Raw genomic sequence first — 27,379 nt, 5'->3', positions numbered from 1 at the left:
TAAAAGTAAGCGCTTTTAAGCACTTTTTAATCATTGTTAAACACCACACAAACGTGTTTAAAAGCCAATAAGCACTTAAAATAAGCCACTACAAACACCCTCGTAATCGTATACATGTTTTTTACACAAACAGTGCACTAACATAGAGATTATCTCTATTTTTCAAAATCAAAGATTAAAATGTGTCAAATTTCTAGTTTTTTTTTCTTTATCAAAACTCTAAATTTGTGCGTACAAACCAACCAAAAATAAGCTAGGTTCATGAAATTAGGTCCACATTTGAAGCAAACAATATGTCGTAGAAAATGATAAGATACAAGTAATAAGTGGATGGCAATGAACATATAAATATGTAATTGATTAGTATTGGGTGGGTGCATCTATTTCTATTGAATATGAATATGCTAAGCATGGCTTGTGTGGGGAGTAGTGTAAGCAGTAGCATCTGCGGAGTGGGAATAATTAATGCCAACAGATTCAGCACCAGAAGAAGGGGAGTGAGAATACAAGCAGAAAAGAGCATGGCCACAGAGATAGCGGGAGTGAAGGTTATTAAGAACCCTCCTGAATCTAAACTCACTGACCTCGGCGTCAGATCTTGGCCCAAGTATACTTCTTTTTCTCTTCTTTCTATGTTTTCATTTTGCTACTTACGTTTTACTTTTTCATTCATTCTCTCTCTATTTCTATAGTAGCCTTTAAACCCTAACATAAGAGTAACCCCTTTTTGCTGCCAACAAGGAGTGTGGTAGGATTTATGTAACTTCCCCCTTTAGTTAACTCTAATCCTGTGCGGTGTAAATCTGAATTAGTCGGACAAATGAATACTGGATAACCAATTTTTGTTAAGCGGAGCTACCTTTGCCCCTGCCAATTGGAGGGTGTACGGTTTGACACTCGCCGGGTAATGGGCCAGCTCCTCTTTACCCTTCTCCACTTAAATATCAAGCTTTTGTCCTCGATATAAAGAAACAAACACGCTAAAAACCCAAGAGTGTTCAACATATTACTATATATATACATAAAAAAAGTTTTAACCTATCTACACTAAGAATTTCGGCGAACTCCGCCCCTGCCTCAGCGATTTCTCGGTTATTCCAAATCAACTTAACAAGCTCTGATTAAATTCACTTTGAAAGTTAGTCAAATTCTCATGTTGGCATCATCACCACAGTGGTTATTTTTTTAGAAAGAAAAAAGCTATTTTGATGGTTATTGGTGCCATCCATGATTTCTACAACCTTAAAGCTGCAAATTTCTCCTTATCTTCACGCCAATAAACTCAAAGGAGCTTCCAATGCTTCTTATTCAAATAAACAACCGTTATCCAACATTTAGTTCCTCATCTTTTTTCAGAAACATTTTACCTGGCCGATGACTCCATGAAATGCACGCATCCATTTGACTTAATTTTCTCCTTCAATTAGATCCCCTGACATCCCTTTAGTCATCTTATGTTTTCTCCTTTTTCCCTTTTTGGGGAGTAGACTTTATTATCTTAATAAGTTTGTAAGTTTCTGCCATGTCTCCACTTTTAAGATCTCAAGGGTGGATGGACTGACACCTTAATCATCAACATGGCGGGGAGATAAACCGATAAAAGAAACATTATAAGTAGCGAATGTTTGTAGAAAAGAAAATTCAGGCTCTGGCAAGCATGCGTAGGCTCAAGGAAAGTAAGGTATGTTGAAAAGGAAAGTAAGTTGTACTAGCATTGTATCTGAATTTCAAGGTTACATCAAACCTTCCTTGGAAGTGAAACTTTTACCTAGAGCTACAAGGTACTTTACAATGCTTAGAAACAGATTGCACCATGTTAAAAAGGGGCCTTCACTAGCTGATTCACTCTGATGCACCATGTTTAAAGTGGTGGTGTATCTTCCGTTGCTCCTTCTATCCTGAAATTGTCTCCTAGTAGCACATCATTTCATCCAGAATCTTAATTAAGTTCTTCTGTGCTTAATCTGACTGTTGTTTTACATATTTGTTTACTCCCAACCCTATATTTTATTTGGGGGGTTCCTAATTAGAGACATTCTTGTGAAATAGGTGGGGCTGTCCTCCTAGCAAATTTCCATGGACATACTCTGCCAAAGAGACATGTTACTTGCTGAAGGGAAAAGTGAAGGTTTACCCTGACGGGTGTGATGAGGTGGTTGAGATAGGCGCAGGCGACTTGGTTGAGTTCCCCAAAGGAATGAGCTGCACTTGGGATGTTTCTGAACAAGTGGACAAGCATTATAACTTTGAGTAAATGTGTTGTAGTCTCCAGACCCTTCTTGTAACAAATTTATGCATCTAGTGCAGAATGTTTTAATTAGACAGGTTTCTGATGCATGCTGCGTAAGTGTATAAGGATTTTCACCAGATTAGGGTAATGCTATTGTCATTTATACATTTCGTGGTCATTGAGGTTTATCTACTAATTTGTTGTATGCTAGAGCTTTCCTATTATCTCACCACCTCTTTACTTTCATTTCTTTCCATATCTTGCACCTAGCACACACCAGTACGCATACGCTTAACACTAGCGCGAAGAGGAAAACCTCCCTCTCGAATGAGGGGAGGCCACTAGTGTAAGCCTCAGTCCTGATATCACTTCCATTATTTATGTCACGACCCAAAATCCCCACCAAATTGTGATGACACCTAATCCAACCGGTTAGGTAAGCCAAACAGCATAAGTTACTACTACAACGAGAAATCATCAATGTTATAAATAAAATTGCAAAAGAATCAATACAATTACCCCAATGACTGGTAGTACAATTATGAGCCACTACGATTCAGATTTACAAAGCTGGTAAAAGGAATAAATACAATATTTGTTTGAAGGTTACATAAACAAAAATGAGGTCCTAATCTACCATGAACAAATGGTAGCTCGAATCTGGGACGCAGGTACAACATCAATGTCTGTCGTAGTAATCCGCAACAGCTCAGCTCTAAGAATCTGCGCGCAAGGTGCATAAATGTAGTATGAGTACAACCGACCTCATGTACTCAGTAAGTATCTTGACTAACCTCACAGAAGTAGTAACGAGATTTTTAAGTCAAAAGACTCACTTGGCAGAACGTGTGCAGCTCAATAATATGTACAACACAGAGAAAAATATTCCACACAGACAGTTACGGATCAAAGAATATCAACAGTAAAGGTGCCCAACATGATTCGATTACGTACCAATTGCCAAATAACACTTTCAAGGGAACCTTTCAAACATCAAGTACATCAATGCATAATGACAATTTCCTTTTTTTTTTTTTTTTTTGCATCAATCTGTTACACTACCAGCAAATCAACAAAACATAAGATATCAACTCAACACGGGTAATTCTGTCTTGGCAATCGAATCATCAAATAACAACATAGGCATAGATTAACATGTAACATGTCGCGTAAGAACGTGTAAAATGCACGACAAATCATAAAGAATTCACTTTCATAATCAAGATAACACTCAATTTTGACAACAAATCATCAAATAGAAACACAAACATATGACGTCACGTGCCACATTTCTGTCACAACAACAATATCCACCCTTATCGATTCGCCCTGATACAATCGCATAGCAAAGACCTCGTGCCATATCCAACCGCATTGCTTCGCCCTGACACAGTCGCACGGTAAAGACCTCATTCCAAATTCAATTGTATCGCTCCGCCCTGACACAATTGCACGACAAAGACCCCATGCCACAATATAAATCACACTTGCACGACAAAGACCTCGTGCCACAATATCATCACAATCAATCCGCTCAACATATTAACAAATGGTAGCTCGAATCTGGGATGCAACTACAACTTTAATGCCTGCCTTCGTCATCCACAATAGCTCAGCTACGAGAATCTTCATACAAGATGCAAAAGTGTAGTATGAGTAAAACTGACCATATGTACTCAAAAGGTATCTTAACTAACCTCACAGAAGTAGTGACGAGGGTTTTAAGTCAAAAGATACTCACCTTGCAGAACGTGTGCAACTCAATAACATGTACAACACAGAGAAAAATATTCCAGACAGACAGTTATAGATCAAAGAATATCAACAGTAAGGTGCCCAACATGATCCGATTCTGTACAAATTGCCAAATAACACTTTCAAGAGAACCTTTCAAAAATCAAGTACATCAATGCATGGAGACAATTCCTTTTTTTGAATTCGTTACGCTACTAACAACTCAACAAAACATGAGATATCAACTCAACACGGGTAATTCAATCTTGGCAATGAAATCGTCAAATAACAACAAAGGCATACATGTTAGATGCCACGTAAGAACATGTATAATGCATGACAAATCATAAAGAATTCTCTTTCAGAATCAAGATATCCGTTTTTCCAACAAATCATCAAATAGAAACACAAACATATCACGCCTCGTGCCATACTTTTATCACAATACAATATTCACCCTTATCACTCTGCCCTGACACAATCGCACGGCAAAGACCTCGTGCCATATCCAACCGTATCGCTCCGCCCTGACACAATCGCACGACAAAAATCTCGTGCCACAATATCATCGCAATCAATCTGCTCAACATGTCCACAAGTGTCATAATCATTACAATGCAAGATAACAAATTGTCATCAAGAGACATATCCTCATAACTCATCAATAAAGCGCACAAGGACATGATAATAATAAAAAGCGGATAAGGCATGATTACGACTAAATTAATTATAGAAATCAAGTTCAGGTAATCGTACAAAGGATTACATATGTATCACAGAGTACACACATCCCAACCGAGGCACAACATAAGAATAAGTACGAATATATGTTCATAACATACGTGTATCTACATCCGAGGTTATAAATCTCAAGATTTACTCATTATGATCGACATAAGGTACCAATAGCCTCAACATTTCTCTAGTATGGTTTATTGTGCTCACATAGTTGATTAATTGAATGATACATAGAATCAAGTAAAACACACAACCAAACAAGACATAAAGTAAGCTAAAATCTACCCCGAGCTTGAATACTCATGGCACATACCAAATCTCAAGATTTTCACATTATGGTCGACATAAGGTACCAATAGCCTCAACATTTCTCTAGCATGATTTATTGTGATCACGTAGTCGATTAATTGAATAATACATAAAATCAAGTAAATCACACAACCAAAAAAGGCATAAAGTAAGCTACAATCTACCCCCGAGCATGAATACCTATGGCATATGTATATATGTTCATCACCTCATATATACATCACACTCGCACGTAACAAATAATACCAATTATTAGGAAATATTTCCTCAACCAAAGCTAGGCAAGACACGTATTTCAAACAAGCCAAATCAATACTCTAAAAATTCCTTCCCGCACAAATCAACATCCGAACAGCTCGAATCTAACCAAAAACAACTCAATATCATCAAATAATGCCCATAGGAATCAAACCCAAATGATAAAGGTCGAATCTTTAATCAAATACTCAAAGTCAACCACAAAGTCAACCCAGACTCGCACCCTGAAACTTGACAAAACTCACAAATCTCCAAATATACAAGTTTCATCCAAATCCGACTCTGAATCGTTGTTCAAAATCCATTTATTCACTTTAGAAAAGTTTTGCCAAACTCCCCAATTTTCTCTTTTAGATTCACTACTGAAATACCAAAATCAAAGATGGAATCATGAATAATAATCTAATCCGAGTCAAGAATACTTACCCAGTCCAAGTGGGTGAAAATCGCCTCAATCCGAGCTTCCAATCTCAAAATGTGATAAAAAGACCAAACTCTTTGAATATAAGCTTCCGCCCAGCTAACTTCGCTTCTAAGATCCATCAGTCGCTTCTGCGATGCTGCATCTGCGAAAAAACCCTCATAGATGCGGAAATCACTTAAATCCCCAAGTTCCGCTTCTGCGGAACAAAACCACGCATATGCGGAGCCGCTTTTACGGACTCGCAGATACGCTACCTCTTCGCATCTACGAAAAATCCCAGGCTCAGCAAATCTCGTTTTTGTGAACATAAGACCGCTTCTAAGGCCTCGCAGGTGCGAAAACACTAGACTAGAACTGCCTTTAAACTTCAAAATGATCTGAAACTCACTCGTGCCCCTCGAGACCTCGTCTAATTATACCAACAAGTCCCAAAATACACACGGATCTACTCAAGACCTCAAATTACACAAAATAACATCAAAACTATGAATCGTCGATCAAGATCAATATCTTAAGTTCATATACTTCAAACTTTCCCGAACGTGTCCGAATCCTTCCAAATTAACTGGGAATGAAATCAAACTTCGCACACAAGTTTCAAATGGCAAAATGAAACTATTCCAACTTCTAAAACAATAATCTGAACCCAGTATCATCAAAATCAACTCCATATTAAACTTATGATCTTTCTAAACCTTCGAATTGCCAACATATCAAAATTATCATACTATGCTTGTAGTGTTTCGTGATATAGTGGTTGATAATTAACATTAACATCATGATATTCAAGTGTTTCATCTACGTGAGTGAAGTCATCAACATGAGTAGGAGTAATAGAGCTAGCATTACCCTTAGTTAATTTTTTAAACACGTTTTTACTAGTTTAGGAGCCATTTCTATTAATTAATAATTAAAATAAAAATAAATAGCAACACAAGTATAACAAAAATAAATGCGAAAATTAATAAGAGTTGGAACGAATGTACCAAACGCCGACATAAACGCCGACGTATAATTGATGTTGATGGAAAAAAATTGCTCCAACTAGTAGCGTAGTGCCAAGAAAAAGCGCCATCGAATACTTGATGTTGATGCTTGAAAAGTTATACCAAAATAATTGAGTGCTATAAACGTTAATTACAATTAGAGATAGAGAAACGAGAGCTTTTGAGTGAAAATTGAAAGAATGAAATTAGGTATTTATAGTTTTAAAATATGGCCAAAGTATATTTGAACAAACTTAGGAGTTAAAAATATAAATTAGGGGGTAGGGGGAAAATAGTCATTGGCTAACAGACAAAAACGGCCAAATTTAAAAAAACACATAAGGGTACCGGTACAGTACCTTAAGGGTACCAACCGGATCGGTACTAAGGGTATTTTTTTCGGTATCCTCCCATTACCCTTACCCTTTACCCAAATCCCTTACCCCTATCCCCAATCCGGATCGGTACGGACTGATACGGGTACGGGTAATGCCCTTCCCTTAGATAGCCCTACCCAAATCTTCTTTGTGTATCGTTGACCACGAGAATCATTTTACACATCAAACATTTTTAAAGTGTATCTAATACACACGTCTCTCGTGCTTGACACTTCTTTCTAAATATGCATATGTCATGCACCAATAAGATTATGACAGTGTCATTAATTTATTTTTTAAATGAAAACACTTAAAATTACAATTTTACCTTCGATTACCAAAAAATTCCAATTTCTCCACCTTCTTCATCTTCACAAAGCTGCCTCCTCCACCATGGCTACCACCACCACCACCACCACAACCCTCAACCAAATTTTTCCTGTGCTACAACGCCAGACATTTGTAACGAACGGAAATGAAGAAAATAAACCCTAGTTTAGAATAATTACACTTGGGTCCCAAAAGAGTCGTTACTTTTATCTTTCACCCCAAAGTTAGCTTTTTGCACTTTTTTTCTCTTCTTTAAATACAGTTATGATATTTTCAGGGATCGTGCTAAATTAAAAACTGATTTATCTTTTTTCTGTATTTTCTTCCTTTCTTTTTAGCTCTTGCTTTCCTTTTCATGGCGATTCCAACGTTGGAATCGCTACATTTGGTATTAGAGCCCCAATTCTGCGACGATGTTTAACCACGGTTACTATCAACCACCGCAAGTCTTGGCTACTGCAGCCATGACTGATTTCCATTTCTATGGTTCACCAAATTCATATGGTTATGAGTACTATCATGGGTATTCACATCCTTACTCGTATCAGGTTGACAACACCAATCCGGATTTTTTTTTGGTTCAATGTCGTGAATACCTCGGCATTAGACAACTTGCTGAAGTCTAGCTATGGCAATTTTAAGACCAAAGAAGCAACTCCAGGGAAGCACAAAAGAGGTGTCGCCGTTGGCAAGAAGAACGCTTGGAGAAAGAAGCGCAAATATGAGCTTGGTCGACAATCTGTTACTGCCAAGATTTCAAGAAAAAAGATGGCCGGACGAGTTCATGTACAAGTTAGCAATGGTGAATGAGCGACCAAGATTTCTGTTGGCAAGGAAATACTGAAATTGGACTAGCATTTGGTTATAGAAGGAAATAGAGATACCGAGATTCAGGTGTTCGATAAAATTTCTCAGAGAGAAAATCTAGGTGACAGATAAGAAAGGGGATGATAGTATTGAGAATGAGTTGCTGGAGGTCGAAGAAGATTTTAAAAGTAGTGAAGATGTCTCTATTGCCCTTGCCGCTGTCCGTGAATGGGAGAGAATTTTTGCACTAATTTGTAGTGACTATGAGGCTCATTTGGCACATCTATGGTAAAGGTGAAGTCCAAAAATGTGAGATCGAGGATAATTTAGAAAATGACGTGGATCAGGTGTTTGATGAATTTCCCCAGCATGAGGAAACTAGATTTTTGGGTGAACTTCAGTCAACAAAAGAAATTGAAGAAGACAACAGCGAGAAAATAGGTTCTCTACGCTTAGATAACATGCCAAATCTTAGCAATGAATCCGAGGTTAACACTAAGTTGATAGAAAATTCAATCACTAACATTTTTAGTTCTATTCAGTTTACTCCCTTCGGGGTGTCACTTGGTTACAATTTGGATGTGATTGCAGTGTTTGAAGTTCCGGATGACAATGATCTCAATTCTAACAATGGTCATTTGGAGGCCAAGCATTTTGTTCTTAAAAATGAAATGTCAGGGGATACTTTTGGAGCCATTTCATCGGAATCCACTGAGAGTTACTCTGTCTTTGATGAAATTGAGGATAACTTTGCAGCTGACAATAGTTCTGATTTTAGAGATAACGAGGTTGTAGTGGAAGACGATGAATATCCTCAACATGGGGAAGCTGGATTAAATGGGCTTCAATTAGTAAGAAGGAATGATCTGAATGAGAGCTGTGTGAAAATGGAATCTGTAGGGTTGGGTTTCAAGGAGATTATGAAGAGAAGAAAAGAGAATTTCTGAATTTGAGCGTGCGAAATAATGGTTGCCCTATAGGGGTGCTTATGGCTGTTCTAGAACCAAATCACTATAGGGGATTCACCATTAGACTTGATCTGGATGTGGAATTGAAGCCTATTGTGGAAAGCAACAAAAGCTTGGCTAACGTTGGGTTTCAAGGAGATTATGAAGAGAAGAAAAGAGAATTTCTGAATTTGAGCGTGCGAAATAATGGTTGCCCTATAGGGGTGCTTATGGCTGTTCTAGAACCAAATCACTATAGGGGATTCACCATTAGACTTGATCTGGATGTGGAATTGAAGCCTATTGTGGAAAGCAACAAAAGCTTGGCATACATTGGTGTTATTGACCGGGGTGTTATTGAGAGGTTTGAGAAAGAAGCTACTGAGATGAACAAGAGGCCATTCTGGTATGCCTTGGTGCTTAACAAGCTCAAGGCAGAGCGAGAACGTGGTATTACTACTGATATTGCTCTGTGGACAATCGAGACCACTAAATACTATTGTACTGTGATTGATGCCCCTCGACACAGGAACTTAATCAAGAACATAATTGCTGGTACCTCCCGAGCCGACTGTGACGTCCTTATCATTGACTCCATCACTAGCTGGTATTTCCAAAGATGGCCAGACATGTGAGCTTACATTGCTAGCTTTTACACTTGGTGTCAAAGAAAGGACTTGCTGCTGCTGCAACAAGATGGATGCTACCACCCCTAACTACTTGAGCCTAGGGGTATTGACTTGGAAAAATTGTTCTTGGTGGCCAGCTTCCAAATGGAGTTTTAGTTGTTAATTTTCCTAAAACTAGAGCTCCAGAAGTGACAGACTATTTTGAAGAGATGAGGAACATAAAGGCAATTCAGGGTATAAACCAATATGTCGAGTGGATTCATCATAACTTTGGCATAAATGCTTGGATTTTGCTGGATACTGGGCAGGTAACAAATGTGAAGAAAATGTCATCTGATTTTCTTGACATGGTGGCGCACAAATTTAAGTCATTCCCTGTGCTTGCTCTTCTATGGAAACCTGAAAATGAAGGCGTTACAAACCTTCTATCCTCGGGAGGATCAATTGAAATTCTACATGTTTTAGATGCTCTAAAACTTGATCTTCCTTTTATGTATTCAAAATACTTGGTTGCGAACTTGAAGTACTTAATAACTCACTTGGAATTTCTTCAACCTCTCGTTAATAGTAGCATTATTGGGAGTCCTATTCTCTTGGCATTCAATCAAATTCTCTTGAGGATATTTTGCTCGCTTTTAGCAAAATAGAGTGTTCTTCTGCAACTGTTGCTTTGTTTGAGATAGAGGAGAAAGATCTATTCCGCGTTTTGCACATACTAAGTTGAATTGGTGCAAAGAACTGATGTAAAGTCAGAATTTGTTGGCTGACGATTTGAGTTCATGGCTATGGAAAAGAAATATACTTGCACTAAGTCTTAAACTAGAAGGGCTTGTTGTTTCCGGTGTTACTGTTGTTCGTGATAGATTGAAGGCATGTGAGTTGCTGAAGGAAATGTCTCATCACATAAACATTGTCTTGACTGTGGTCGAGCTACCATTAATGTTCAAATATGCGTTGCTTACTTTACTGGTGGAGGATAACATTTTGGAGGTATGTGATTTTGATAGTACTGTGGGAAGCAATAGATGCATAAACTAATTGAGTACTACTTAACTCAACTAATTCATCAGTCTCCCAGTTGATTTGGAAAGGCTCAAGTAGGCAAAATAGCTTATCCTTTGCTAGGTTATCTGATAGGACCCTGAAAGCACAATAAAGGGAAACCACTCTTTGATGCATTCCAACTTTGCAGGTTTATGAGCCTTCAGTGACACTTCACAAAGGAATTCCACAAAGATAATGTGAACTTGGCCTTTATTAAGTTAACTGGTAATACATCCAAAGTAGATCCTTCTTTGTTGTAAATATCCCAATAGACACCTGATTTGCATATCAACTGTAAAAATATCTCCTGTATATAAAATACTACATAGAGCACCATTGATGGGATGGCAAATGGGGCGGGGCAGGGCAAAACCTTAATGGGGCAGGGCAGGGATATCTGTGCTTTTGCCTGCCATTGATGGAAAACATAAGATTTATTCCCGAGGTTATATATGGGGGGATGAGATCAATTTTATTACTATTGGTGATGTCATTCATTAATTTTCAGAGGCTAATTAATAAGCAACTTGATACTATATACTTTGTTTTGTTAAATTGTACGTACCTACTATCAACCTGCCACCATGTACGTGAATCTCGTGGTGAAAAAGATAACTAATTGATATATTGCACACTATATCTAATTTCTGGATGTCTTTTTTGGATCAAAATATGATCCCAAAAAGAAATCTAATTTTACTGTTACTATAATTAAAGTTCAGTAATAATGCTTGAGATTAAACTCGACTAGCTCAAAGAAAGTTAATCGAATGAAGTCATGAATATTGTCGGGTCAAAATTTTAGTAGGTCAAAGCTTGCCCTGTCCTATTTACATCCCTATGCATCCACAACGGGAGTAAACACTTTGTGTAGTAGTATTATTCCCAAGTCCCAACCTTGAGAAAATTGGTACTTTTCAGTGAAAGTTGATCTTCCCTGCAAAGAAGGCATCATAATCCAAATGTGCTTGGTTTTACAAGTAGTTCATGAAGTTGCTAAGTATATTGTCAGAGACATTTTCAAGATGATTATGCCTCAAGAGCCAGGAAGTTACTACAAAGCCAAGGGAGGCAACTCGCCAGTGCATCTGCCTTTTTTATTTTCTGAATGACCAACCTTGAGGACAAGGTTGTTATAAGGGGATGGAATGTAACGAATGGAAATGAAGAAAATAGACCCTAGTTTAGAATAATTACACCTGAGTACCGAAAGAGTCGTTGCTTTTATCTTTTACCCCAAAGTTAACTTTTTGCACTTTTTTCCTGTTCTTTAAATTAAATACCAGTTATGATGTATTTTCAGGGACCATGCTAAGTGAAAAACTGATTTATCTTTTCTCTGTATTTTCTTCCTTTCTTTTTAGTTCTTGCTTTCCTTTTCATGGCGATTCTAACCACCACCAAAAAAATCCATAACCACCACCTATAACCTTCACACATATTTCATTTTCCAGTGCTCTCCATTGTTAGTGTAAGAAATCGACAGAAGAAAACCCTAGAAAATAGAAAGAGGGAAGAGAGAGTTTATTTCATCGGAAAATGTACAGAAGATACAAAAATGAATCTGATATCTTTCTAGATAGTTCTCCTACTATATATACATGAGCTATTATGGACTAAAATGTAAGAAATGAAAGTTGTAATAAAGCTAAGTGGGTTGCCGGGTATCAGCTATTATTGGGCCAGGAGATGGGCTCCCCGTTAACACCCCCCTCAAGCTGGAGGGTGAAAACACTCCTAGCTTGCCCAAGATAGAATGATGAAGGGGACCATGCAAGGCCTTAGTCATAATGTCTGCCAGCTGATCAAAACTACGAACAAACTAAAGAGAAATCAACCCAAAAGACAGACAATCGCGGACATAATGGCAATCCACCTCAATGTGCTTTGTGCGCTCATGAAATACATGGTTCTTAGCAATATGTAAATCAGCCTGACTGTCACAAAACACAGGTACAAGGGCAGTAATAGAAAGTCCAAGATCACCAAGAAGTCGAACAAGCCAAGACACTTCAGCCACGACCTTTCTCAAAGCCCTATACTCTGCTTTAGTAGAGGAAAGTGAAATAGTAGGTTGTTTCTTGCTCTTCCAAGAAATGGGGCAGCCACCAAGAGCAATAAAAAAACCAGTAACAGACCTCCTTGAGAAAGCGCAAGTGGCCCAGTCATAATCAGAAAAAGCAACAAGAGATAGATCAGATGCATTGGACAACAGAATCCCCTGAGCTGGTGCAGACATAAGGTATCTCAAGACATGCAGGGCAGCCAACATATGAGTTACCCTGGGAGTCTGTAGAAATTGACTCAAATGCTGAACAAAATAAGCAATATCAGGCCGGGTATGTTGCAAGAAGTTCAGCTTGCCAACTAGTCTTCTGTAAAGACTAGGGTCTTGGATAGGGTCACCCATGTCAACAGTCAACTTAATAGAAGGGTCCAAAGGGGTGGAAAGATGAGAGCACTTGAATTCTTCCAACAAGTCTGAAGTATACTTGTGTTGATGCAAAACAAAACCATCAGAATGGGAGGAAACTTCAAGGCCCAAAACATAATGAACCAAACCAAGGTCTTTGATCTTAAATTGATCATCCAAAAACTATTTTAAAGCAGTCATTTTAGCAATATCAGAACCAGTAAGAAGAATGTCATCAACATAGACCACAAGGATGACCAAAGAAGCACCAGAAGACTTGGTGAATAAGGAGTAATCATTCTTGCTGGCAATGTAGCCTTTGGAGAGCAAGGCATCAGACAGTTTAGAAAACCACTGTTTGGAAGCCTGTCTAAGGCCATATAAGGACTTCCTGAGTTTGCAAACCAAAGGAGAAGCAGTAGAAGAAGAAGAGGAAGAGATCTGAAGACCAAGGGGATCCTCATATACACTTCCACATGGAGATCCCCATGAAGAAAGGCATTATTGACATCAAGCTGAAAAACAATCCAATGTCTCTTGACAGCCAAAGAAAGGAGGCACTTAACAATAGTGAGCTTGACAACTGGAAAGAAAGTCTCTGTATAATCAATACCCTCCTTCTAAGTATCACCCCTAATGATAAGCCTGGCCTTGTATCTCTCAATGGAGCCATCAGACCTCTGCTTAATCTTATATACCCACATGCAGGGAATGGCTTTCTTATGAGACGGTAGAGGGACAATGTCCCATGTATGATTTGCCTCAAAAGCCTGAAATTCCTGTAGCATGACCTCTTGCCAAGCAGGATTAGATGCAGCCTGCTGGTAATATTGAGGCTCAAGCATATGCAAATCAGAGGTAGAAACCTTGTGATTCAGGGAGACAGGTGGGGAAGATGATGGAAGAACAGAGGAGCAAACAAAATCTGATAGGTAGGCTGGTGGGTTAACAACTCTGCGGGAGGAGGACCAGAAATGGAAGGGGGAGGAGAACCAGAAGAGGAATGTGGAGAAGAAGGAGATGTTGCTGCAGAAGTATTGGTAGGAGGAATCAAGGGAGAAGAGGTACAAGGTGCTGGATAAGGAGAGGCAATAGGAGGAACATCAGAATCAACAAAATCAGTGGGAGGAGAAGGGAAAGAAGAGGAAGGAGGAAGGTGGTGAGGAAAAATGTGTTCATGGAAAAACACATCCCTAGAAAAGAATACAGAATGGGTAGAAAGATTAAGAAGCTTATAACTCTTCTCTTCCCACAGGGATATCCCAAAAACACATAAGAGATGGATCTAGGTTTGAATTTATCCCTACCATGCTTGGGGCTAGTAGCATAGCAAAGGCACCCAAAAGACGTCAAATGATCAAAAGAATGGGGATAGCCATGTAGTTTTTGAAAGGGGAAAATGTTATGAAGGACAGTGAAAGGTAATCTATTGATGAAATAAGTGGCTGTGAGAACACAGTCACCCCAATACTTAAGGGGAAGTTTAGATTGATACAAAAGAGCCCTAGATACTTCCAATAGGTGTTTGTGTTTTCTTTCAACCACTCCATTTTGTTGAGGAGTGTGAGGGATACTAGTTTGATGGAGAATGCCATTGGCAGAAAAAAATTGTTGGGCTTCAGATCTAGAGCCTAGCTCATAAGCATTATCAGACCTAAAAGACTGGACAGTTGAGTGAAAATAAACTTTCACCATTGCATGAAAAGCCTTAAGCACAGAAAGAGCATTGCTCTTGCATGACAATAGATGAGTCCAAGTGACTCTGGAAAAGTCATCCACCAAGGTCAAAAAATACCTGAAGCCATTATAGGTTTGAGTATTGTATGGACCCCAGATGTCAATATGAACAAGCTGAAAAGGAGTAGAGGAATGAATAGAGCTGTCAGAGAATGACAATCTCTGTTGTCTTGCCATTGGGCAAACATCACAAAAAAATGTTTGTTTAGATAAAATCTTACCAGATAAAAAATAGATAGATTTCATTCTATTAAAAGGAACATGTCCCAATCTTTGATGCCAAATCACATCATTTTTATTAATATCAGAATAAGTACTAGTACAATGGGTAAAAGAAACATTACCAGGAGTAGATTGAACATTATAAGATGCACTAGAATTATTGCATTGAACAGGATTAGAAACAGTGATAGGAAGAGAAACAACAGGCATAGTAGATGAAGTCATGGCAGGATGTAAGAAGTACAACCCATTTGCAGCTTTACCAATTTTCAATGGCCTCCTCGGAGAAGGGCCCTGTAAAATGTAGGCAGAAATGATAAGAGTTGCAATGCATCTGAAATGAACAAGGAGTTTGTGAATAAATATGAGATTGAAATAAAAAGAAGGAACTAACAGAACATTATGTAAAATCATATCAGGCCTGAGTTGTATAGATCCAGTAGATATGACTTTCACTTTATATCCATTAGGCAGAATTATTAAGAAAGGAGTAGTGAGTGGTGTTAAGTTGATTAAAAGGTGTTTGTATGGTGTCATGTGGTTGGTAGCACCTGAATCTAGAATCCAAGGATTTGAACCTAAGTTTGAAACTACACATGCATGGAAAGCAGCAGAATGTACTTCAGGATGATTAAGCACACCTGCAAAGTGAGCAAAACCAATGTTTTCTGAACCAAGAGTTTCAGGATGTATGATAGGAGGATGATTCAGCTGTTGAAAAGGGGTCATGAGATGGTCATATTGCTCCTTGCTGAAGCCATGACCAGTGGTCTCAGAAGGCTGTTCATTAATGTGATTATGATGATGAAAATGACCTTCAGATTGCACACAAGCAGCAGACCTTTTGCCTTTGGTGAACTTGAAGTCAGGGGGAAACCTATGAAGTTTGTAACACTTCTCAATAGCATGACCAGTCTTTTTGCAGTATTTGCAAGACAATTGAGAGGAAGAACCTGAGCCTCTCTTTTGTTCAAACTGGAACCTTTGAGTAAAAGATCTAGCAGGTGCCTGAACAGGGCTGCTAGAAGCATTGAATGAGGCTGACTCATTTGAGAAGCTGGAGATAGGAGCTGAAGTCTCCTTTTGCTTTTCATCATGTTGAAGCATAGAATAGGCTTTGCTTAGGGATGGAAGGGATGGCATCATCAGAATATTACTCTTGCAAGTGGAATAGGACTCATTTAAACCACTAAGGAATTGGTATATTTTCTGTTATTCAATGAATTTTGGTAAGGCTCCACAAGTACACACTGGTCCTACATAGGCAGTATTAAGTTCATCCCAAAGACCCCTCAATTTTGTAAAGTAAGTGGCAATATCTAAAGGACCTTGGGAAGCAACACTGATTTCCCTTTGTATTTGAATATATTTTGAATCATTTGATGTACCAAATCTTTCATTAATATTATCCCAAATGTCTTTAGCAGTATCAAACCCCATGACACTGTTTGCTATGTCTTTAGATAATGAATTTGTTATCCATGCAATTACCATGTCGTTGTATCTTTACCAGAAGAAGTAATAAGGAAAGTCAATTTGAGGTTTAGTAATTTTTCTAGTTATGAGCCCTAGTTTGTTCTTAGCAGACATAGCAGTAAGTATATTTTTGCGCCAAATAACGAAACCATTCCCATCGAAAGGTGGAGATACTAAGTGTGCACCAGGACTATCAGATGGATGTACATAGAATGGGTGAGATGGATATATAGTAAAGTCATCAAAATCATATAACACGGAATCAGAACTAACATCTGGACTTCCCATGATTAAACCCTAGAATTGTAAAATTCCTAAAACTGATAAAAAAAATACTCGATTTTCACCAATATGCAGCATGATTAAGGAGAATGTTATACAACCTAAAGAAGGTAAGGTCTTGAGACAGAGTTAACCGCTGAAATCAGTGAGAATGAACAAGTACCGGAGAGCTTCAAAGGAAAACACCAGAAGTCATCGTGAAAAGTTCAAAATGGCTGCAATGCACAACTAGAAAACATCGTAGCCCAAATCTCCATATCAAAACGCGAGAAGAGATGGAGATCGACGGAACAGAAAATCTCCATGTAAATCGATGATGGTACCATCGGTCGAAAGAGGAGAACAAGGATCATCGATTCCTTGCTCTGATATCATGTTAGTGTAATAAATCGAAAATAGAAACCCTAATAGAAAGAGGGAAGAGAGAGTTTATTTCATCGGAAAATGTACAAAAGATACAAAAATGAATCTGATCTCTTTCTAGACAGTTCTCCTATTATATATACATGAGCTATTAGTAAAAAATACATGGACTAAAATGTAAGAAATGAAAGTTGTAATAAAGCTAAGTGGGATGCCGGGTATCAGCTATTATTGGGTCAGGATGGGCTCCCGTTAACATCCATTCCATAAAAGACCCACTTCACAAACATAAATTTCAAGAAGTTAATTCATACACAAATGCAAGATACCCGGGAGAAATATACTTATACAAACACAGAAAAAAACTGCTATTTAGCAAAACCATAAAATTTCAGCCAAAGAAGCTTGGGATTAGATTTTTAACTCTCTTCCTCCATGTCAACTTGCTAATCCTCGAGGAAGCCAGGAAGGGATTTTCCCATATAGTGGAGTGTGACCAAGAAATAATATTTTTATTGTTTGTTTCCACAAAAAGATGGGTAAGGCAGAATCAAGAATTAAAGGAGATAGGGACGATGGGATGTGTCAGAAGGGGGGAGATCTGGTCGTTGAAGAAAAAGGAAAAAATATAAGATCCTGATACGTGTCACATAAATAAGGGTTGGCAGAAAAAATTTCAGAAGGTTATGTGCTTATTTTTTTTGGTTAATCACAGCATGTCACGTAGCCAAAGTGACATGTATTAGACACGCATTTGGAAAGATTTGGTGTATAAAATGATTCCCTGGTAAACGGGTGTGAAAAGGATATTTGGATACAGTTTTAGAGTGTAAGCTAATAATAATAATAATAATAATAATAATAATAATAATAATAATAATAATAGTAATAGTAATGTTGTGTATATAGACTTATATTTTCTAATAGCTCCTAATATGTCTACGTTCTTAGGAAGAAGATCTAATCAAAAAAACCTCAAAGTATAAGATATTATTTTACTGTTAATTTATTGAGATCTAGCAATCACCTTCAGTCAAAATCTATAAAAAGGTTGCTTTAATTTTTGAAAAGAACATTTCAAAAATAAAATCACATTAAGACCACTCATAATGCGAATGCAATTCAGATTATCAAACGCTTAACTTTTATTTAATATGAATGCAAAATATATATCCAAACCAGTGTTTTAAAAGGCGTGGGCGTAAGGAGAGGCGTTTTATATATGTCTCAGCGAGGCGTAAGCCCCGAGGCACGGAGCGTAAGCCCCATAGGTATTTAATTTTTAATATTTTATAAAATAATATAATGACAGTAAATATTTATAAACAGGTAAAATTGCATAAAAATTGAAGAAAACTATATATATATGTGCTCCATCCCCACAAAAAACTAATCAAAACAATCTGTTATATGTGTGTGTGTGCGCGCGCGCGCGCGCCCCACAAAAAACTAATCAAAACAATCTATTATACGCTACTTACAAGCACAAGTAATTTGAGTCTAAAAGAATAAAGTTTTCTATATGGAAGAACAAAAAGGATGATTAACCTGTAATTTGATCTTTGAACTTGCTGCTATGAAGGAAAATGTAGCTCTCTTTGTATTTGTAAAAAAAATTAAATATTCATTGCTTTTGGGAGATATTAGCAGACTAGCAGACAAGATAAAAATTTGGAAAAGACATGAATTAGGGCTTCAATCAATAAAAAAATTTTAACTCTTAAATTTAATATTTTTGAGTTTCTTTTTAAACCTTTTGAGTAATTATCAAACTGACTTTTAAACCTTTTGTTTTAATTTAAAAAAGTCTCTGGAGCTTACTCCTCACTAAAAAAACGCGCCTCGAACGCCCAGGCGCGTACGCCCCAAATTGCTGGGTGTACGCCTCTTGAGACTTTCGCCCCATACCATCGCCCCGGGGCATTTTTGGTACGCCTCGCCCCGGAGCTCTCCCCGAAAACGCCTTTTAAAACAGTGATCCAAACCGAGCAAATGTAGTGCAATATAGGGTGTGTTTGGTACGAAGGAAAATGTTTTCATGAAAAATAAGTGGTGTTATGATTTATTTTTCCTTGTTTGGTTGGTGAATGAAAAAAAATTTCCGCAAAATATTTTCTAGTGTTTGGTTAGAGAATAGAAAATATTTTTTAGGAAAATATTTTTTTAAGCTATTCTCCTCACTCACTCCCTTCCCCCGAGTCCTCATGCTTTACCCTTCTATCACCAACCCTAAGAAGAGTAATATTTATTTAAGGTATTAAACACGTGATGACCGATTTATGACACATATAACAAACCTCAGCATGCGTAAAACAGAAATAATTTTCTTATAATTCATATCAACAAATTTTTCATAGCTAACTCTACATTGTTCAGCAGAGCCAATTCAAAAATTTACCTCAGAACATCTAGTAACTAATGACATTTTGATGAAGCAAATGAATAAACTTTGAGAGAACAGAATTTGATGTCTTCAAATTACTCAGATGTACATCTTCGGTTGGTCACTCAAGGACGTGGTAGTCTAATAGTTATGGTCAGAAAGAGTAATAATTTAATTCAATCATATACAATAATTCAAAGTCCCAGAAGCAGCTTTGGAGGACCATCCCCCCTATGCATTTTATGGACCATTTGGACAGAAAGAAGTAGTGTTTGTTTTGAAAATAAAAAGAATAATATTTCTAGTACCAAAAATTTATGTCTGCATAATCTGTTTTTCTGGTGTAATAGGTGTATATTAGGTAGTATGGATCAATATCTGGAATTTTTGGATCTATTTTGTACTCGTGTACCTTCTTGGTCCACCTTTTATTAATAATGTTCTACCTTATCAAAAAAATGCACTTTCTTTTATTTTTGCTTTTTTAAAAGGTACTGTAGTATTTAGTCCAATTGTGTGTGCACATTGACTATTCTACCGAATACTTGTGCATGGGAAGAGTTCCAGTGTAACCATCCTCCAAAACCCAACCTGGGGCCCTGAGCGGGCACAATTGTAACCCATAAATTAAAATTTCTGAAATCTCAGTCAACCAAAGAACCTACTATATTGTACGAATGAATCTATTGGCGTATCCACAAGGATCAGCTGAGATAATATCCCTCTAAGAGCAAAAGTAGCAATTACAAGGCAGAAGCACTGACAGTAACTCAACAGTTTCTAATGGAAAATTTTGTTTTTTTTTTCTCTTAAACTTCTGCTGAATCCATTTGAATTATTTAGAGATATGTTAAACATGAATTGTAATTATATGTCCAATAACAGGTTACAAGCAAAGGGCTGGTAAATTGCCTTACATTTTAATGCTCCATATCTCTGCTACTCAGGACTTGCGGCCAGTAAGAGGTAAAAAGACCCAATTCAGAAGGAAGAATCAGCGTCTGCCTTAATAATGCTCCACAGTGTGCATTGGTTTGCCCTTTTGAAAGCCCTGTTACATCACTGACCTGCTCCGAACCTACCCTCGAGAATGGCTGTGAGTCAGATCCCAGATAACAAGAACCTATCTTCTCTCTTCTCTCATACACAGGCAGACAAACCATAAAGCTATACAGAGAAGTTACACCAAAGTGGCTGCCCAGCAAGAGCTCTAGAACCTTAAATTGCCGTCCCTTGATCATGTCCTCCCTCTCCACCATTAAAACTTCAATCCTGTCTAGTTGTGAGTTAAGGCCTTTAAAATTAACAGAAACATGTGAAGAGAAGTTTGACTGCTGCAAATGGACTCACTATGTCTATGTTCTTTCCTTGGATCAATGCCATCTGATTTAAAAATTATTATACCATCCTTCTACACAAATAGATCAACAGTGTTACGATGAAGTATACTCAAAACACATATAGAGATGATATGTATTTTCTCAATAAGTAAATATATAGATATGTAAATATAACAGAATTTACAAGAGCGACAATATTTCACATCAAAAAACAAAAAGAGAGGAAATACATCTTTGAGTGGATCTGTTCCACCAATTTATTCATAATAGGCATGTAGGTGATAATTGAAATGAATCTATTTTGAGAATATTAAAGTTGTTTCCCAGTAAATGCATGTATTTTAATAAATACTCCCTCCGTCTCAAATTATATCTCATGTTTCTCTTTTACATGCCCCTTAAGAAAATATTAAATAGGAAAGGTTTTTGACTATTTTACCCTTATTTATGCCTTAAGATATAATCTATTTTCATTTATCTTACTCATAATTAAGGTATTTGTAGTCTTCAAGAACAATTAATATTAAGGGTAGAATAGGAAAAAAATAATTAATTTACTCTTGAACTTCTAAAATGACAAATAATTTGAGACAACTATTTTTAGAAACCACGACAGATAATTTGGAATGGAGGTAATAGCTAATAAAGCATCTCTGCCAGGGCATCAATCGTAGCCTAAGTTGCGCGGACTCTTCGATTTTGGTGTCGTCCCTGTCCCGATACGAGACGGGGTCGGGGGCGGGATACGTCCCGGATTCGGTCAACTGACTTCGGACACTTTGACCGGAGTCCATCGACAAATTTGGGAGAAAAATTGAGATTTTGATTTCTGAAAATAAAAAATAAAACAGATTTAAGTTATGGAAAATGGCATACCTTCAATATTGTAGTATTTTTGTCTCATATTTTTGGAGAATGAAAGATAGAATTCTACAATATTCATGTAAGTTTTTCACATAATATCTCTCAAAATTTACAATATTTTTATAGCTCTATTTTTTATTATTTTGAATTTTCTTAGCCGAATTCCCGCACCCGTATCTATATCAGGTAATCAGGATCCGCACCCCCGAATCTTAAAATTTAGATTTTGCCGAATCCGATACTCGGTTGGTTCAGGTAGCTCAGCTGGTTAGAGCAAAGGACTGAAAATCCTTTCAACTTAATTGACCTACCGGACTCTAAAGATAGGGTGCTCCGTCCCCGTATCGGATACCCGCACCCGAGTCCGAGCAACTTATCACTGCTTCTCTCTCTTCTTTCTCTTTTCTTTCCTTTTCTTTTTTGGGTTTAAGAAAAACTTGATTTCTATTTAATAAAAATAGATTAATCTTCAGTCTTACAAACCAAAAGCATGAGCTTTGAGTGCATGAAAGCCCTTCAACTTTGGCTCACCACTTTGACTGCTTAAAAGCCTTTCAACTTTAGGCCATTTAATGAGTATAGATGAGTTCCCAGAAACAAAAGTGCAGAGACAATGAACAAGAGAACACAAACACTTACAGGCTCACATGCAGATAACACTCTGTGCACTTACACAACATTGATGAACAGAATTCCACGTGAAAGTTTTCCTCCAGTGACAGAATAATAGTACTAGCTTCTGATCATTTCATTTGATTCTAAGAAAATGTAACAACAAAGTGTCAGATATCAAGCAGTCAATTGAAAGAATAACTTAGTACACACAACAGAGAAAAATAAAAGCTGATTTATTAGAGAATACGACAACCTTTTTCATTATCATCTACATTTAGCCAGAAATGTGTTGGAGCTAACTTAAATAGCTCGGTTTTATGCTACTAACTGTAAGTCTGTGAGGATTCATACAATGAAGCAAAAATGATATGCATAAGGAAAAACAGAGACTGGATAGTATGAGTAGCCAAAGTACCACAAGCAGTAATCATTTTACTCTTCAAGTCATTGGCAGCTTCGATCATTCCTTGTGAATTGTAGGCCTGGATCATAGTAGAAAATGTGATGTAGTCTGGTTTACATTTTCTGACCTTCATTTCCAAGAATAATGCCACCATCCTCTCTATATCACCAGCTTGACCATAAGCACTAATGATGCAATTGAAAAAAGGAGTATCCAGAACTACGTCCGAATTCTCTACTTGCCTCATGATTGAATCAACTCTTTCGAGAAGTCCAGCTCTACCATAAGCACTGACAAGAGAGCAATAAGTGAATGAGGTTGGCTTCACTCCTTGGTGCTTCATCTGTAGGAAAAACTCTTCCATGTTCATAATAAGTCCAGCCTTCCCAAATATCTCAATGATAATATTGTATGTCACAACTGTTGGGGAATAGAACCGGTTCCTCATAAAATCAAGTACAGACTCCATTTTCTGATACATGCCAGCTCTTCCATATGACTTGATTAGAATGTTAAATGTCATAACATCTGGCTTTATTCCCATTACCTGAAATTTTTCAAACCATTTCTCCATTATCTCAAGTTTCCCACAGCTACCATAGGACCCAATTACTGAATTCAAGGTGAAAACATCTGGAGAGGCAGTCTCACTTTCGATCATATCTGACAAGGAGCTTTCCATCAGCTCAAACAGCTTAGCTTTACCATAGCCGTCAATTAAGGTATTGTAAGTCACAGAAGTACATTCAATTCCCAAATATGCCATCTCGGCTAAAATATATTCAATCATATCAAAACGACGAAATTTAGTGCAGCACTTAATAAGGATTGAGTAAGTATACACATCGGGCTTGCAATTACTAACTGATTTCATATCATCAATGGTGTGCAGCGCCTCATCAAGGAGGCCACTAAGGCCATATGCACTAACAAGTGCAGTGTAAACATCTAGTGTTGGTTGAAGCCCATCGGCTAGCATGATCTCAAAAAGCAAGCTAGCTTGATTTGGCTGCTTGCACTTGCCGAGCATTACCAAAAGCTTAGCATATGTGTGGCATCTTGGCTCATACCAATGTTGCTTGCGAAGAAGGCCAAAAATCTAATAGTAAGAACACATTTCTGTCAGAAAAATTGTTAAAACAATAAATATACGTTTTATCTACAGTTTTATTTGGAACACAGCAACGACTACATAAGCTTCTGGTGAGTCACTCAACTAAGCCTCATTCCAAACTATTGGGGACATAGGCTTCAATATTTGTATGCAACAGAAGATTCATAAATGGAAAAATAATGCAACCCAAAGTAAATTAAGAAATACTACTTATGACTTCACGATTTAGAATTACAATATTAAACCTTAACATACAATAGTTCACCCATTTTTCATTATAGTCGAGCATGTGATCAAGAGTTAAACAGAAGAATAACAAAAGGCTTGCAAATGAAGGTGCTTGAAGAGAAATGTTTCAAGCCACTAAAAGGTCTAAGGAAAGATGATCGGTTGCAGAATTTGAAAGTGACAATTAGCGGTTTTTGTAACCAGGAAAAAAGTATCTGACAAGAGTATCTTAGGATGTAGCCGTTGCTGTATAGGTTGCAGAGAAATCTACAACACCATACGGATGCACTAGCATGAAGATTGAGGGTATGCACAGTTTGATGACATTTAGAAGCAATGAAGAATGAATAATATGGCCAAATTAAACCACCAGACAGCTTGGTCTGTTTCATACTAACAATGAAGCACAATGGTAAATACCGGAGACATAAGGAACCTTAAACCATGGGATATAACAACGAAAATGAATGATTATTTACATTATCTTAGTTCCAACTCTATCTTCTTCTTTTTTTTTTTTTTTTTTTTGGGAATTGAATCCCTTCTTATGAATTTTTAACTCCTTATATTTCAACTACAAGGCAAGAAAAAACCCTTATAAAATGCATTCAGAAATTTATTGAAGCATCAACAGGTGGATGAAGTAAAAACAAAAACAAAAAAACCTTAAGAGCAGAGTCCCAACGGTTTTGTTTAATAGAATCATCGAGAGCCTCCAAAACAGCTTTGGGCCAAAGGTTAGTGTATTTCTGAGAGTTGGCTTTCCTCTCGATACCTATAATAGCAGCTTCTGTTCTCAGTAAACGAGACAGGTCTTTCTTTGAACTTTTTTGCAGGCCTCCCGAAGTGCTTTCTGGAATTAAACTTGATGATTTAATACTCAAAAATTGTGCTTTTTGTTGGTTTATATGTTCTTTGGGGACTATCATCAAATAGGGGCTGGAGGTGGAGGATGAGAGGAAAGTGGAAGACAATTGAAGCTCCATAGCACACTGCATTGGGAACCAAAATGATAAGAATTAAGTTGAGGGGTTCCAAATTTTTCTTTTTTTTGTTTAACCACACAGCTTATCGAAAGAAACAAAAATTGTTAGTCCAATTAAAATCTTCACCAACGGGGGTGTGTTTGGTCAATCGATATTGGCAGAAATCTTTTATTTAGTTCCATTTTTACTATTTGGGGTCTTAAATACCGCTTCACTTTTTTTTCATCTTTTAATAACCCTTTGTTGAGGTAGTAAGTATGCAGTATATATACGCTCTGTACACGGTAGAAAAACATGTCCAAATGGCTATCCACGTAGATATTGACGTGTTTTGGATCCCACCATTTAATAAAACTCATTTCTCCCAAAACTAGTCGGGTAAAAATCACAATTCTAGAGTGTTCTCGTAAACTTCTCTCTCAAATGGTTCTCTGGGAGAGAGTATTTTCGTAGTGTTGGGTTCTCTCAAGACTTAGATATTACCGTAGTAGTGGTTTTGTTGACTTCTGACCGTTTTAGTCTACTTCAATACTGGTTTCCATAAGTTTCTGTTGCTGCTTCAACCGACGAACATCGATAGCCTTTAATCTTTGTCACGAGAAAGATTATTGTCTGAAATTTCAATTAGGTAAGTAGTTTTTTTATTGAAAATAGTTTAATTTTCTGGTGCATTTTACCTGGTTTTGATATTGTTTATACATATTAGGATATCTATTAGGGTTTCGATTGTAGAAACAATGCCTTAGAGCCTTTTAAATTGAAGGTACTTAGAATGAATTTTTACATCTCATGCATGCATGACTACTAGATTTTTTCGTAACAACCTCAAAAAATAGGGTTTTCTGTTAAATACTTTATATGTATCTCAAATTGTCGTCTTATGATTTTTTTTACTGTTAAAATGGGGTTTCTTTGATAAATACTTTATTTTTGTGTTTCTAATTGTAGGCTTGTGCTTTATTTTTGGAATGTATTTAAAGCACCAGTTCAAACTGGTACTCACTATATTGCTGCTATTTGAATGTTGATCAACAACATTTAACAGTTAATGAATTTCAGTTATTTGAGTAATGATTCATTGTGAATGCCTCCAGTTATTTTCGTCTCTGTACACTATGAAATGGCAGGATAGTCTATGTTGTATGAATTAATTAAACCCATAAAAAGAGAGCAACTGAAACAACAAGAATTTGGAACAAATCTGCCAACATATATATTGCTTCATAGAGACAATATATTGAATAACACAAAAAGAGCTTCTGGTGAGTACATTCATCGAACTAAAACACAATTGAAACTACATTGATCGAATTAAAACACAAATACATCTTCTGACATTCCGTTAACAAGATTATAAACAAAAACCCAAATACATTATTACATTGCATAACAAGCTAAAATACAATATTAGCTTCAAAATTTTCTTCCACTTCAATTATTTTTGTTGATTGTTGCTCTTCTTTAGCAAACCTGATATCACAACATTTGCTTGTCGAGGGAATTGAGGGTCATACCACTCAAAATGTTCACATGGACTTCGCCATTTAGACTGTGTGAAATCAAAATAAACAAAATCAGAACTTAAGAAAATCAAACAAAATACAACCCATTTAAAAATTTCAGAAATTAACCTACCCAATAGTACTTACAACAGAAGAATCTACGCCCGGGGTTGTCACTCGATGATAAAATTCTCAATACTGGAGGACACCCACACGCACAAAATAACTTCCGCTTTGAATCCATGAAGTGAAATTGGAAGACTTAGAAAGTTGATGGCATGAAGAAGAAAAGGCACAACATATGTTCTTTAATGGAGGAAGGGGTATAGAAGATAATATATAGGAAAAGAGAGAGAAAGAGTCGTTGGAATAGTCACATTTGGGTTAAAATTCCTGTTCCACGCGCCCAACTGAATTTGTATCTACTTTCTATGTCGGGTCGGCATAAAAGGTTTATTTAAAGATGAAAATCAAGTGAAGGGGGGTATTTAGGACCTAGTATAGTAAAAAGGGAAAATAAATAAAAGTCGTCAAGTGTAAGAGGGTCCCTACTATTTTCCTCATTGATATTAAAAAACCGACTAAACCGACCGATGAGGAATCAAGAAGGGAAGTGCTCCTACAGTCCTGTAGCCTCT

General features: G+C 37.1%; 3 protein-coding genes across 11 annotated transcripts; 1 reads left to right on the top strand and 2 right to left on the bottom strand.

Annotated features, from left to right (window-relative positions):
• The first annotated feature begins 352 nt into the window (after positions 1 to 352).
• On the top strand, positions 353 to 2,440 carry LOC107786283 (uncharacterized). Its single transcript, XM_016607736.2, has 2 exons — positions 353 to 607; positions 2,050 to 2,440. The coding sequence occupies exons 1-2, from the start codon at positions 396 to 398 to the stop codon at positions 2,252 to 2,254; spliced, it is 417 nt and encodes a 138-aa protein (XP_016463222.1). The 5' UTR covers positions 353 to 395; the 3' UTR covers positions 2,255 to 2,440.
• Positions 2,441 to 14,100: 11,660 nt separating this feature from the next.
• LOC142169605 (uncharacterized) lies at positions 14,101 to 16,949 on the bottom strand. Its single transcript, XM_075231491.1, has 4 exons — positions 16,774 to 16,949; positions 16,437 to 16,689; positions 14,566 to 16,343; positions 14,101 to 14,419 (listed from the first exon to the last, which is right to left on the bottom strand). The coding sequence occupies exons 1-4, from the start codon at positions 16,947 to 16,949 to the stop codon at positions 14,101 to 14,103; spliced, it is 2,526 nt and encodes an 841-aa protein (XP_075087592.1).
• A 3,517-nt stretch (positions 16,950 to 20,466) lies between these two features.
• LOC107786284 (pentatricopeptide repeat-containing protein At3g53170) lies at positions 20,467 to 25,395 on the bottom strand. 9 transcript variants are annotated; one of them, XR_012699250.1, is made up of 5 exons: positions 24,919 to 25,395; positions 22,924 to 24,010; positions 22,533 to 22,651; positions 21,040 to 21,100; positions 20,467 to 20,961 (listed from the first exon to the last, which is right to left on the bottom strand). XR_012699250.1 is itself a non-coding variant. In XM_016607738.2 (3 exons), exons 1-3 carry the CDS (start codon positions 25,249 to 25,251, stop codon positions 22,626 to 22,628), a joined length of 1,446 nt encoding a protein of 481 aa, XP_016463224.1. In that variant the 5' UTR covers positions 25,252 to 25,395; the 3' UTR covers positions 20,467 to 22,625. The 9 variants fall into 9 exon arrangements, 1 of the variants encoding a protein (XP_016463224.1); XR_012699245.1 differs by having other exon boundaries at positions 20,467 to 20,965; positions 24,919 to 25,361; XR_012699248.1 differs by having other exon boundaries at positions 20,467 to 20,965; positions 22,567 to 22,651; positions 24,919 to 25,361.
• Between the last annotated feature and the right edge of the window lie 1,984 nt (positions 25,396 to 27,379).

Source organism: Nicotiana tabacum, chromosome 15 (assembly GCF_000715075.1).
Source record: "Nicotiana tabacum cultivar K326 chromosome 15, ASM71507v2, whole genome shotgun sequence".
Classification (NCBI taxonomy): domain Eukaryota; kingdom Viridiplantae; phylum Streptophyta; class Magnoliopsida; order Solanales; family Solanaceae; genus Nicotiana; species Nicotiana tabacum.
The sequence above is the reverse complement of the archived record's forward strand: the minus strand, read 5'-3'. Positions and strand labels throughout refer to the sequence as shown.